Source organism: Sminthopsis crassicaudata, chromosome 3 (genome assembly GCF_048593235.1).
Source record: "Sminthopsis crassicaudata isolate SCR6 chromosome 3, ASM4859323v1, whole genome shotgun sequence".
NCBI classification, from domain to species: Eukaryota; Metazoa; Chordata; class Mammalia; order Dasyuromorphia; family Dasyuridae; genus Sminthopsis; species Sminthopsis crassicaudata.
Genome location: NC_133619.1, coordinates 407,932,632 through 407,947,028, shown reverse-complemented (window position 1 = coordinate 407,947,028; position 14,397 = coordinate 407,932,632). Strand labels below are relative to the sequence as shown.

The 14,397-nt window shown below is 30.5% G+C and overlaps 1 protein-coding gene across 3 annotated transcripts in view; it reads right to left on the bottom strand.

Annotated features, from left to right (window-relative positions):
• Window positions 1–14,397, bottom strand: part of PGAP1 (post-GPI attachment to proteins inositol deacylase 1) — an 87,182-nt gene that overhangs the window by 7,554 nt on the left and 65,231 nt on the right. For all 3 annotated transcript variants that reach the window (XM_074302801.1, XM_074302800.1, XM_074302802.1), the window contains 5 exons: window positions 10,295–10,492; window positions 8,975–9,110; window positions 3,617–3,667; window positions 2,578–2,810; window positions 902–1,006 (listed from right to left, as the gene is read on the bottom strand). In XM_074302801.1, the coding sequence (XP_074158902.1) occupies window positions 902–1,006; window positions 2,578–2,810; window positions 3,617–3,667; window positions 8,975–9,110; window positions 10,295–10,492 (723 nt within the window). The remainder of the gene's footprint in view (window positions 1–901; window positions 1,007–2,577; window positions 2,811–3,616; window positions 3,668–8,974; window positions 9,111–10,294; window positions 10,493–14,397) is intronic.

The following is a 14,397-nucleotide window of genomic DNA, read 5'->3' as shown; positions in this document are numbered from 1 at the left end:
AGAGAAAAGGCCAACCTAAATTGATCGAGGGAGTTTCCTCACCTGGGAATTCTCTATGTCAATGCAATTCCATTCTAATTCCTATTCCTATATAACGCAATCTTCAAAAAATATATTCTCCTTCAGAAGTGTAAAACAAAGGGGATCTAGGCCATATATAGCCATTATACTTCCAACTACAACTCAAGGAATTATTTAAAAAATACATAAAGATACAATTTTTAAAATGGGTCTAATTTGGGGGAAATGGTACACAGGGAAATCATTTTTCCTGAAAGTGATAGTCTTCTATGGACAATGTCCCTGTCTTCAGGGACAATTACCTGAAGAAAGGAAAGTGAACTTTGAGGGTAACTGAGAGCCAGAGGGAGGAAGGACATATATCCAAAGATAAGACTGTACGGCAAACAGAAAGGAAAATGATCACAGAGAAGACAAGACATAAAGTTCTGGGATACTGGATATAATGAGTTCCATTGTATCTTGAAGGTAAATTAGGTTAGTTGTATTGAGACTAACAAACAAAAATATCTGGCGCCTATAAATTGTTCAAAATCATTAGTATTAGCAAATAAAGATCAAAATGTATTAGTCTAAAAACATTTTGAAATAGACCATTCTCCTTACAATGACATGACAATGTAAATTGTGTACAACAAATCATAATGCTACTTAAATATGTAAATGCTCTGAAGATACATATGAATTTAATTTTAGAAATGCATAAGTAGTTGCCAATACAAATCTGCATATACACTATAATTCCTATTGTAAGCTATTTCAACCTACTTAACCTTAGGAAAGAGAAAAGTAATTTAAAGTTATTTATCAAATATGAAATATATGCTATAAATGAAGACTAAAAATCTATGTGGGAAATAAAAACATTAAAATGCTATACCTCGACTTTATTGAAACAGTGTCCGAATTCCCAAGGATTCCCAGAGTTGGAACAAGGAAAAATGACAGATGTTTACATGGATCAGGATTAAGTCTAATATAATACCTATTAGGGGAAATGGAGAGAAAAAAATGTGGTTATATAGACATGGTTATTTCATATCAGTATTAATCTGAGTAATACATACAAATCATGGGGAGGAGAGGCATACAGTTTAAAGTGGGGGTGATATACATCCTATCTCACAGAGTTGCAATGAGGCCATGCAAGTGCTACAGAATGTGAACTGTTTTTTTTTATCCTCAAATTATCACCAAGATACCTATTCTCCAGGCCATTTTTCATTCATAAGATATTATATATGGGACTGAGGTATGAAGGAAGTCCAGAAAAAAAATTTACAAAAATGTACTTAACTGTATGAGTTAAAATTCTTAGAAATCTGTTAAACACTTTTTATGTTCCAGACACTGTGCTAAACACTAGTGATACAAAAAACCCCCAACAACAAATGACAGTCCTTACCCGAAAGGAGTTCATAATCTAATGGGGAAGAGGAGAAGCAAACAGATATGTATAAACAAGATATTTATGGGATAAATATGAATAATTTAAAGGGAAACCAGAACAAAGAGAGGTTGGGAAAGGCTTCCTAGAGAAGATGTACTCTTAGTTAAAAGAAGCCAGGAAAAATGGGGAGGCAGAGAATTTCAATGATGATGGTGAGAGAAAGTGCTTGGAGCCAAGAGATGGAAGCCTTGCTCATGAAACAGCCAGGAAATCAGCATCATTGAATCAAATTATGCTAGTGTTCGGGAGTAAGGTATAAGAAGACTGGAAAGGGAGGGAGGTACTAGAGTAACAAAGGGTTTGGAGCACAAAAGAAAAGATTTAATATTTGATTCTGGAGATGAGGGGGCCTCTCAAGTTTATTTAATTAAGTGAGTGGCACAGTCAGACTTGAACTTTAGGAAAATCTTTTTAGTGGCTTAATGGAGAATGGACTGGAGTGAGAGGAGGCCTGAGATAAATAGACCCACAGGTAGGCCATTGCAATAGTCCACATGTGAAATGATGCATGGAGTGATAGTAGCGTCAGAGAATATGCTTTTATATTCTTTCCTATCCCACATACCACTCTGAAGGAAAAATAAAAACAAAACAAACTAAAGAAAAACCCTTATAATAAATAAGAGCTTTCCCAAAAACTCATAAAAATAAAATCTCTAAAAACTAATTCTGTAGCACTACTGATTTTATATAATTTGTGACTTCAGTTAGGATAGGAAATGTTAGTTTCCTAATCACTGAATTATTTTTTATTACTAAAGTTATTTTAGCTCAACTTAAGGATATCTTACAACACTACAAAAATCCATTTTTTAATTTCTAAACTTTTCAAATGCAACTATTTTTGCTACAATAAAGTGAAAAAGTTCTATCTTTCTATTATTGTTAAATATTTATGGGAACTTATGTTTAATAAGATGGAGGAAGAACTTTGGCAAATAGAGAGTTCAATATAAACTTTTCTAAGTCAAATTTTCATATACTGACTAGAAGACATTTGGGTATCTAAAGTTTTATTAATGAACAGTTTACTTATAGACCAAAGCAAAGTCTGAGAATTACACCATAGTTTTTATAGAACTCTAAACAATTAATTGTATCATTACCTGAGATTCTTCAGCCAATAAATTAAGGATGGCATACTGAGAAATACAATCCATATTACTAAGTTAACAATAGTAATATGCATCTTAAAATTATCTTCAGCATTATCAATGGCTAAACCTATAGGAAGTACATTTGGTTTTGGAGGAAGGTTTTGCTGAGATCCATCATTCTTCTCTGTTTCTTCAATAGAAGAATTTGTATTGTTTTCATTTCTTTCAGGGATATTCTGAATCTATGAATAAAACAAGAATTTTTCAAAAAGATATTTGTTATATTAAACAAAACAAGGTTTAAGATACTGTTATCTTTTAAATAAACTTACTTAGAAAACAAATCTGCATATAATACATCCTTATAACTGAGAATTTGCTTGATAATAGTATATATTATCTTTTTAAAAGCACAACTGAAAATAACTTCTGAGTCTTCTGAATTAGCCACTCTCAATTTTATGTCTAAATAGATCATCAAAAGATGATCTTTCTCTACATTTTTCTCCTTAACTCACAATAATCAAAATTTTAATCCAAGATGAAGGACCATAAATTTAAAGTTCTTCAAACTTGTTTTCAAAAAGTAATTTGGTAGGGACAGAATTGGATAGAGTAATTCATAGAATGACAAATGACAAATTTCACTGAAGTCAAGAAGAACTGGGCCTTGAAGGTGAGAGTGTAATTTTTCATGTCTTCATATTTCCTTAAAATTCAAGAAGCAAACAGTTGATGTTCAACGGTCTCAAAGACTAAAATCACCTCTTTTCTAGATGGTGTACAACTGAAAAATACTAAGAACCAGAGATGGTAACCATAGAGTTCTGAAAGCTAGAAAGGAACATGGATAAAGGATCTAGCAAGACATTAGGAAGATAGAAAGTGGTTAATGATTTTAAATGGGGTAATCAAAATGATCTATGATTTTCATAAAAATTAAGTGCAAATCGATTCCTTTCTAAAATGATAAATCGCTCAAGATGATGAAAATATATAGTATATTTTGCCAAAACAAACAAACAAACAAACAAAAAAACCAACTTACCACATCAGAGTTATTTTTCAGTATTGTTATGTTGGAGTACAAGTTAATAATCTATAAAAAGAAATGAATTTTTGTTTACAAAATTGCTTTGGATCAAGAAATACTTAAAATCCTTATAAAATTTATAAACATACCTAATTCCTCTTTAAATGGAGACTAAAAAAATCAGGGAGCAAGGGGATTCTATTTCTTCCTAATTAATTCTGTATTTTATGCTCCATAGAAGCTATTCTAAATGTCCTTTCTTTTTAAATAGCCCACATTTCCTCCTTCTCCTAACTTAGAAAATGGAGGTCGTGCAATGTGTCCCTCCTCTTCTCTTTTCTCTTCATCCTCCAAAGTTTGACATCTCCTACTTTCTACTCTTTTCTTCCTGCCTATTCTTCTTGCCCACTTGAATCACTTACTCATCTTCTACTATTTTCTCCACTGGGTTGCAAACTCAATTTTGCTCACTTGAATTTTCAGTCTCTTACTCTCTACTCTTTCCTTCCCTACTATCTCCAAACATGCTTGTCTCTTCTATCCTTAAAAAAAAAAAAAAAAAAAAAATCATTCACTAAATTATTATACTTTCTTGCTATATTATATTTCTCCTCCCTTTTTAGCCAAATTTGTTTAAAAAAATACTCTACTGCTGCCTGCAATCACCCTTTGCAATCTGGCTTTCTACCTCATTATTCAATTGAAATGACTTTCTTCAATTCTTAATTGCCAATTGTAATGTGTTTTTCCGCAGTCCTCAGTCCAACTGCTGGATTTCATCATATTCTCATTCTTTCTCATTCTCTCTCTCTCTCTCTCTCTCTCTCTCTCTCTCTCTCTCTCTCTCTCTCTCTCTCTCTCTCTCTCTCTCGGTTTTCCTTATTTAACTTTCTCTTGTTTTTCTCCAACATATTTGACTACTACTTTACTGGCTAAATGTTCACAGAACACTCTCTGTGAGTGGTAACCAGGACCTCTTCTTTGTCTGCCTAGTATTAAATACTTCCAGGAGTGTAACTATTATCTGTGCATATACTCTTAGATCTACCTATCTCTGCCCTTTCCCTTCTACTTTAGTCCTGCATCACCAAATGCTTGTTGGACATTTCAAATTGAATATCCCATAGATAGCTTAAATTCAACAGATCCAAGACTAAACTCATTATCTTTTCCCCTCAGCCTTCCTTCTTCCAAACTTCCCTGTTTCTGTAGAAGGTACTATCATCTTTCTGTTCTCCTAAAAACATAACTTCAACATCATCTTGGATTCACATTCCCTCACCCCACATAGCCAATTGTTGCCAAGTTTTATTGTTTCTACATTCATAACATTTCTTGCAATCAACCCTTTTTTGGTATTTATACAATTACCACATTAGGCCAGGCCCTTATCAACTCTTGATTAGATTACTACAACAGTCTCTTGACCGATTTCCTTGCCTCAAGGATACCATTTCAGGCCATTCTATACACTAATTATTTTTAAGCACATATCTGACTATTGACTCACCTACTCCAGAGGTATCAAACATTCTTGAATGAGGCCTGAATCAGCTTAAAATGTAAATGGCAAATAATTAACAAAATAAATAAAAATACAATAGAACATAATGTTACTATGTGGGTTTTAAAGTCAATATGTGGTTGTAGAGATCTTTTTTATAAGTTTTAGCGATTCCATTTCTAATTGAGTTTGTTACTACTGCATTATTAATCAACTTGGCCTCTAGAATAAAATAATAAAACTTTCTTTGTATTTAAATTTTTTCACAACCTGGTTCCAACTTATCTTTCTAGTCTCAATGACAATTACTTTCTGTCCTACCTGCAATGCAGTTCAACTAACTTCCTTTATTCTTCACATGATGCACTTCATATCCCCTGTGTGCCTTTGCAATGGCCATACTCTGCCATGAATACATTTCCTATTCAACTTGGTCTCTCAAAATCCCTTTCTTCTTTCAAGACATACTCAAGAATCATCTCTTGCATACAGCCTTTCCTATTCCCCCCATCAGTTGCCAGTGATCCACTCTAGAATTATATGGTATTTAATGACTTCATATTTATTATTTACATGTGATTTTGTTCTTTACATACTTATATCTGTTCTTGTTGTCTTCCCCACTAGAACTTAAGATCCATACAAAGGGATTTTCACTCTTTGCATTTGTAACCCCAAATTTAGATATAATGCCTGACACATAGTAAGTGTTGAATAAGTAACTATTAAGTGATTGACTAAGGGGAAAATGTAAGCAATGAAGGAAGAAAATAGTGGCTCTGAGAAGGATATGGTTGAGGCAATGAGATACAGCAATAACTAATATATAAGGAATGTACATAAGAAAAGTTGGGTGTTCATATCTCAGGGAATACCTCGATATAGAACATAAATTAATTTCTTTGTAATAATTTGGGAATCAGTTAACATTAGTCTTCTGTTAATGGTCTGTACTATAGAGATGAATCTGTATCAGGGGTTCTTAACCCTTTTTTATGTTATACCCTTTTCTGGTAATCTAGTTAAAACTTTAGAATTGTCCTCAGGATAATGTCATCTATAAACAGGAATATCTCTAGGAAATCTCTCTTCATTTGGACTCAATATCCTATATAGTAGAGACAAATGTACATTTTCCTGTTTTATGTTTCACTTAATATTATTATTAACCAAAGGGCTCAAAATTACTTCCAGTAAATCAATTTAGAAATCTTATATGATTATGACTATGCCTGTTGAAGGGCAACCTGTTGAAGGTTGTTAAAGATATTTGCTCTTTTAAAATAAATGTGTTTTTTTTTTTATGGTTCAGAATCATAAAAGATTGCCTATACTTCAATTTTGTAACTGTAGACTATTTTGTCTCTCAAATTTGAGGGAATTTACTTATCTATTAGGATTGCCCTCAATATCCATGTAAATTATCTTTATATTTTAAAAATATTTTATTAATACCTTGCTTTTAACATATCATTTCTATCTCCTCAAATGAACTCTTCTTTATGACAAAGAAAAACAAACAAAATTGAGAGAAAAACTGTGTCTGATGGCATAGCTAGTCATTTCTTCTCTAGGACTAAGACTGATCATTACTAATCAGTTCAAGTGCCTTTTAAGTGTGGTTTTCATTTACATCGTAGGAATCATTTTGAATACTATTCTCTTGTATCTACTTACTTTATATTTCATCATGTAAGTCTTGTCACTAAGATTTTATAGAGGGAAATTAGACATATATTTTTCCAATTACCTTTTCTGTAAAAAATAATGAAATGATTTTTCCTAAGCAGTGAGTATTGTTTCCTCTTTGAGGTACCTTGAAACACATCACCCTCAAAATTCTGTTACCTTCAGCTTAGACCTCTTCTGTACAGATTTTTTCTGTTTCAATTTTCCCTGCCTTTGTTTTCTTTTGGGCAAGCTCTCCTTCCTAGTATGTATCTAGGATACTGTAAGGATAGATGTGATGCATCATAGTAGTTGAAGGAGAATAGTTAGAAAAATCTTCACAGATCTTTTTCTTTTCTGATGTTTGTTGTCTTTCAAGTTTCATTCATAAATATTCTTGTGTTGGATGCTTATCAGATATCTTGTTAAATCAAATATCATGTCAAATATTTTGTTAAAACAAAGTTATGCCATAATACTGCTCATAATCCTCTGTCACCTTTTTTGTCTTATGTATGTGTTGATATTTTACCTGAGTTATCTTTGGCTACTATCTCTTGGCATCTAGCAAAGATAGTATTTATTATTTTGTTCACATAATTTCAGATCCTTTAGTTTCCTTGATGTAGTAATTGATTTCATGAATTGAATGTCCTGAGAAAATAGTAGGAGTCTATACTATTCTATTTTCAGTGTAAATAGTTAGTTTAGAGGGCAGTGGATAAAGTTCTGGTCCTGGAGTCAGGAGGATCTGAGTTCAAATTTGATCTCAGAAACTTAACACTTCTTAGCTGTGTGACCCTAGGCAAGTCACTTAACCTCAATTGCCTCTTTAAAAAAAGCTGTATCTTGCATACAATATCATTTTTTTAAACTCAGTAGTGACTCTGATCTTTGTTCTATAAAGTTAGTGGTATAAGTAATTAGTCACTGATTTATCAGCAGCAGTAATCATCAGTTTCCATTTTAAAAAAATGAAAACTGTTATCTTGGCAGCTAATTTTTTACTGATGGGGAAGTCTGTAGCGTGCTGTCGTCTCTAGAAGCTGCCGGATCGCTCTCTGGGAAGAGATCTGCTGTGTCTACTCAAATCTTTAAGACAGATTCTTCTTCCTGTAGTGAACCGTTGTCTCCAGGTAGTTGCTGTTAACTCTTGTCCTTATTAGTGACTTCCCTTCCTGCAGAGAGCCCCGTCAGGCCTGATGTAATGCAGAGAGTCTTCTTCTATCTCTGAGAGTCCCAACAGAAGAGTAATCCCAACAGAAGTCATTTTCAAATTATACAATTTCAAGGGATCCAGAGGAAGACTCCTAAGCAGGTTGGGTGGACACTCATAAGGAATTTATGGGAGAATATGCACAAGGATGATGAGAAAGCATGGCTGTGGAATGACATCCTTGAGGATAACATTTCCATTGATGAGATCACAGAACCATGAAAGAAGCAGTATTAATTTCCACAGGGAATCATTTATACTAATTTACTGCTATGCATAACAGCTATATCCAAAATAAGTAGGGAAGGGGGGGATGGTGGTGACAAAAAAAGCCTTTGCATAACAATGTTAAAAGCATATTAAATAAAACATATCAATAAAAGAAAAGAAATACTGCCTCTCCAAAAAAAAAAAGTAGTTCAGTTTACTAGTTGTTACAATCTTCCTGCACTATTATTACCTTATTTTATTTTACCTACTCTCTCAATTCTATATATAACCTAGCAAGCCATTCTAGGTAAGTAATCTTCTATATGTTCTGTAAGTTGACAGTTTTGTGCTTCAACCAATTTTTTCATTATTTGACTTGTCATCAATCTGTTCCAAGTATGTGTGGGCCACCACCTCCCATATCCCATGCTACTTTTCCCATAGCAACTATTACAGAAAATCTAGTTACTCTTTTCACATTTCAAGGTGGATTTTAACTCCTATTTTCCTTTTATCAAATTAGATAGTAGTTGTACTTAACACAGTGCCCAAAACATAGCAGGCTCTTAATAAATGCTTGTTCTCTCCTCTTTTCCTTTTTTTGGCCATTAAGCACCAAATTTTACTATACATTTTACAGCTTATTAAACCAATATAGTGGTCATAATAGTAGCAAAAATAATTTATAAACTCTTTTTGAGGAGTCTGTATGGAATATTTACTATAATGATGAGCACCTTCTAACATTCCAGTTAAAAGACTTTTAAGTTGATACCTTAAATACATAGTAAAGATAGATGAGAAGTATTGCAAGTGCTCCACAAGTTGTCCAACCAATTATTAGAAGAAGCATAATCAGAAATAATAATCTTGTTGTTATCAACCTGGAGTCATTAGGGATTTCAGAGGGTCTAAAATAACAAGAATACAGTCTTTTAAAATTCTTTAAAAAGCATCTCACATCCAGGAGAATAATTTATACTGTAACATCAACACTTTGATAATGAACAATTCTGAAACACTTAAAAATGCTGATCAATGCAATGACAAAGCATCAATGTTTCATAATTGAAAAAAAAAATGTTCATTTAAGCAATTCCTATGGCCATATATTAGAAACAATGTGGTTCCAATGGTCATCATTTTGGGAAAGATAAGTTTAAGAAAATTTTAGGTTTATAACAATCTTAAATGATGTTAATTGTTGGAATTTTAAAACTTTTAAGTACAAGAAGTATTTCAAGACATTTGTAATTAATTAAAAGTGTTTTCAGAGTTTCAGATTACAAGCAGAAGTAGAAATCAAAGTTAAATGTATTATCTATTCTATATATACATATTATAGCTAATAAGAACTAAAGTGGTGAATTTACAAAATAGAGAAGGGCAATTAGCAATGAAGTGGTAGTTCTAGTTATATACCTGTTGTGAAGAATAATCACCTTAATTTAAATCTTAAAGCCTAGGGTTCCAAATATTTTTAGTGAGAAGGGATTTTTTTTCATTTTTCTAAAAACTTGTGGAAGAATTGGATATAATTATATTTTAATGAAGTCAAGAAGCAGGGAATGATACTGAAAATACAATATCTGAGTATAGTACAAGCAAGGGGGAGGGAGTTACTTATAACTAGTTCATGCCAGAAATCCTAGCAAATGATCTAAGAGTGATATGATAAAGAGAAAATGGCATCATAAAACAGTTTTGAGGTGTGTAAGCAGAATATTAATTGGGAACCATTATGTTAAGATTTTACTATAGGTATGAGAATATAAAAATATAGTCCTAAAACTGAGCTACTCACTGAGAAAAATGCAGTATAGCCAAATTCAAATATATTTCAATTTACTTATATTTGCAAAAAAAAAAAAAATACAGAATATCTTAAAATGATTAACTATGATGATAAAAGTGAACAGTCATTAATTTGTAAATTATCTACAATTAATGTTTAGGGAAACATATAAACTAATCTTTAAGTTTCTCTTTTAAGAACACAGTTTATGAAACTATTTAATAGCTTTAATCTGTAATCTTAAATCTTAAAGAAGAAAGATTTAAACAATGATTGAAATGTGTTTTTATTTTTTTTTACCTGTTTAAAGTTAGCCACAGTGAAGAAAGAAGCCTCACAGATAAAGAAGAAAGTATGCCTCCCCAGTATGCAATACTTGTTCCAAACAGAAAGAGGACCAATGATACAAGTGGGAAACACATGCTTTGTGTATTCAGAAAAATGGCATCTAATTCTGGTAAGAAGAAACTATCCCAAATTTCTTTAAACCAATTATAGCTGTAAAGAAAAAAAAAGACAATATTTTAATTAAAATATCATGCTTATAGTCAGATATTATGTATGTACACATTTATCATTTAACTAGTCTAAACATGTTTATAGAACTCAATCATCATATTCATTTAGAACAGTCTTTTTTTAAAATCAAAAGTACATTAGTTCAAACTTAATCAAAGACCAGTATTTGTCCTATAGAGACACATTTTCAAAGACAAAGCAAAACTTTAAAGTAATTATCTAGGTAAAATAAATTTTGAAGGCTGTGTAGAGCAGGAGTTTTCTACCTTTTTTTGTGTGTCTTAGTCCACTCTGGTAATCTAAAGAAGCTCACAAAGCCCTTCTCAGAATATTTTTAAGTGAATAAAATAGAATACATGAAACTATAAAAGAAATCATTTATATCAACAATTACAAAAAATTATAAAAATATCTCAACAATTTTAAAAATGAATTCATGTTAAAAACCCCTAATTTAGGAAATAAGAATATACATTAAAATTTTAAACATTTATCAAATTGATTATTTAAATAACTATGTTTGTATTTTAATTTCATTATGACTTATAAAAGAATGCAGTTAATTTTTATCTATGGTAATAAAAGTGAGCAATTCTACAGATACCAAAATAGTCAAATAAACAAAAACCATTTGTGTTTAGTTGTTTTAAGTATTTATATTTTTTTTATTTAAAAAATTTATTCTATTATTAATTTACAGAATAAAACAGGCATTTCTTTAATACAGATAAAAAATGATTGCACATAAAAATTCTATTATGTATAACTTGCTATTCTTTCCCCCATCCTACAGATGGTTATGATTAGACACAAATAAATACATACATATATATGTACATACACATACACACATACATATATACAAACATATATATATATATATGTAAAATCATTCTATAACTATTTTTATTTATCAGTTATTTCTCTGGATACAGACAGCATCTTATTTCATATATATTTTGCAGTTAACTTGGGTATTTATAATAGTAAAAAATGACATTCCCTCAAAATTGTTTTCAAAACAATATTGCTGTTACTATACATAATGTTCTCTTGTTCTGCTCATTTTCCTCTTCATTATTTCATGCATCTATCCATGTTTTTCTAAGAGCATGGAACTATTTCTTACTGTACAGTAATATTCCATCATAATCCTATACCATAACTTGTTCAATTGTTCTCTGACAGACATCCCTGCAAATTCCAGTTCTTTGCCATCATGAAGAGAAATGGCATGTAGTATATGGCATATAGTACCATGAAGAGAGGTACTGTAAACATTTTAAAATATATGGGTTCTTTTCCTTTTCTCTAAATCATCTTTGGAAATAGACCTTGTAGGTCTGGATCAAAGGGTATAAGCAATTTAATTATTCTTTGGGCATAATTCCAGATAGCTAATTGGATTGGATCAGTTTATAAATTCTAGTAAAAATGAACTAATGTCCCATGTTTTCCATATGCCCTCCAATATTTGTCGCTTTCCTCTTCATTTTAGCTAATTGGATAAGTAAAAAATGATAGCTCAAGGTTATTTTAAGGTACATTTTTCTAATCAATAATGAATTAGAGCATTTTTATGTAACTAAAAATTGTGATTTCTTCATCTGAAAACTGCCTGCTTATATCTTTTGATTATCAGTTGGGTAATGAAAGTTTTTTAATATATTTGAGATATAAATAAAACTTTTATCTGAGAAAACTGTCTCAAAAACTTTTTCCTCAAATGTTCTGCTTTCTTTCTGATCTTGACTACATCTTTTATTTGCACAAAAACTTTTTTGAAATTATCCATTTTACCCCACACATTGTTCAACTACTCAAGTTTTATAAATATGTTTCATGTTCTTCAACTTTTTTTGCACTCTCTTTATATATCTAGATCATGCATTCATTTTGACTTTATCTTAATAAATTGTATAAAAAATGTTGGTTTATGTCTAATTTTCAGTCATACTATTTTATAATTTTCCCAACACTTTTTAAAAATCAAATAATGAATTCTTATCCCAAAATTTTAAGTCTTTACACTTATAAAATACAAGGTCAAATACTATATTTATTTGCTGCTATAAATTTTCTATGTCTAATTGTGTTCCACTGAACTACCTTTCTATTTCTTAGCCAGCACCAGACAGTTTTAATAATCACTACTTTATAATATAGTTTAAGATCTGGTACTGCTAAACTTCTTTCATATATATATGTATTTCATTTTCCTTTGATCTTCTTCACTTTTTGTTCTTCCAAATGAATTTTGATTATTATTTGTTCTAATCCAATAAAAATAATTTTTTGTATATAAATCAGGTTAGGTAAAGTTGTCATTTTATTATATTGGCTTCACTTGCTAATGAACAATTGATATCTATCCAACTATTTAACTATAATTTCATTTGTAGAAAACTTTTTTTTAAAATATTGTTTATATAGTTCCTGGATTTCATTTGGCAGCTACGTATTTTATACTATCTATAGTTATGGATTATTTCTTATTTCTTCTTGCAGGGTTGTGTTTGTGACACACATGAATGGTGACAATTTATGTGAGTTTACTTTATATCCTTCTAATTCTTTTTCTTCTCATGATACTACTTGGATGTCCAATGTAATATTAGATACTAGTGACATGGGGCAACCTTGTTGTACACTTGATCTTACTGAGAAAATTTCTAGTATATCCCTATTACAAATAATGTTTGCTAATCCTTTTAGATAAATTTTTAAAAATCAATCCACAGGGAAAATTTAATCTATGCCATTTTTAATAGAAATGAGTGTTGTGCTTTATCAAAAGCTTTTTTTGCATCTATTAATAAAACCATGTTTTACTTTTATCATTGATATAATAAATTATGTTAATAATAGTTTTCCTTCAAATCATTCCTATATGATTTGAATTCCTGAATTCCTGGGATAAATTCCATTTAGCCATAATGCATAATTTTTCCAATATATAATCTTTTAGCTAGTACTGTATTCAAGATTTTCACTGAAATTGGTGTATAATTTTCTTTCTTCATTTTTACTTTTCCTGGTTTAGGTATCAGTATTTGTTTTATTTGCTTTATAAAAAGAGTTTTGTAGAATCCCTTCTTTGCCTATTATTCCAAATATTTATTTAATATCAGAATTGATTTATATTTAAATGTTTGATAGAATTCACTTGTGAATCCATTTGGGCCTGTTGTTTCTTTTTCCTCAGGAATCTCATTTATAGCCTGTTCAATTTCTTTTTCTAAAGTAGGTCTATTTTAGGTAATCTATTTCTTCTTCTGGTAATCTAAGAAATTTATATTTTTATAACTATTTTTCTATTTCACTTAAATTATTAAATTTACTGACATATAATTGGGCAAATAACTCCTTAAAATTGCTTTAATTTCATCTTCATTAGTAGCATATTTATTTAGTCTTTTAATTTTTAAATCAGATATATTTATTTAAGACAAATACAAAATAGAAAAAACAAAAAGAGGAAAAACTGTCATGTGCATAGCAGAACATGAAAGGATTCAAAATATGTAACAATAAATCTCCATTTCAAGAAAACATATATAATAATAGAACACATTGTTTTCAGAACTATCTTTTCTTTTGTTCTCTGCTGTGTACTTTTTTACTTTATTCTTTTTTTTCCCCTTTCCTCCTCCTAACCTCTCACAAGTAGGCTACAGTTAAGCATGGATATATTTATGTATACATACAAACATGAGCACACACATATACAAACATACAAAGGTGCATACACTCATATACATACACATATACACTTAGATGTCTATAATCATACACATTCATAGAAATCTAAGGATTTTACTATGCTTGTTTATCCTGTTTCTCTGAAGGGATAGAAACATCTTACGTTCAAGTCTGTCCATATA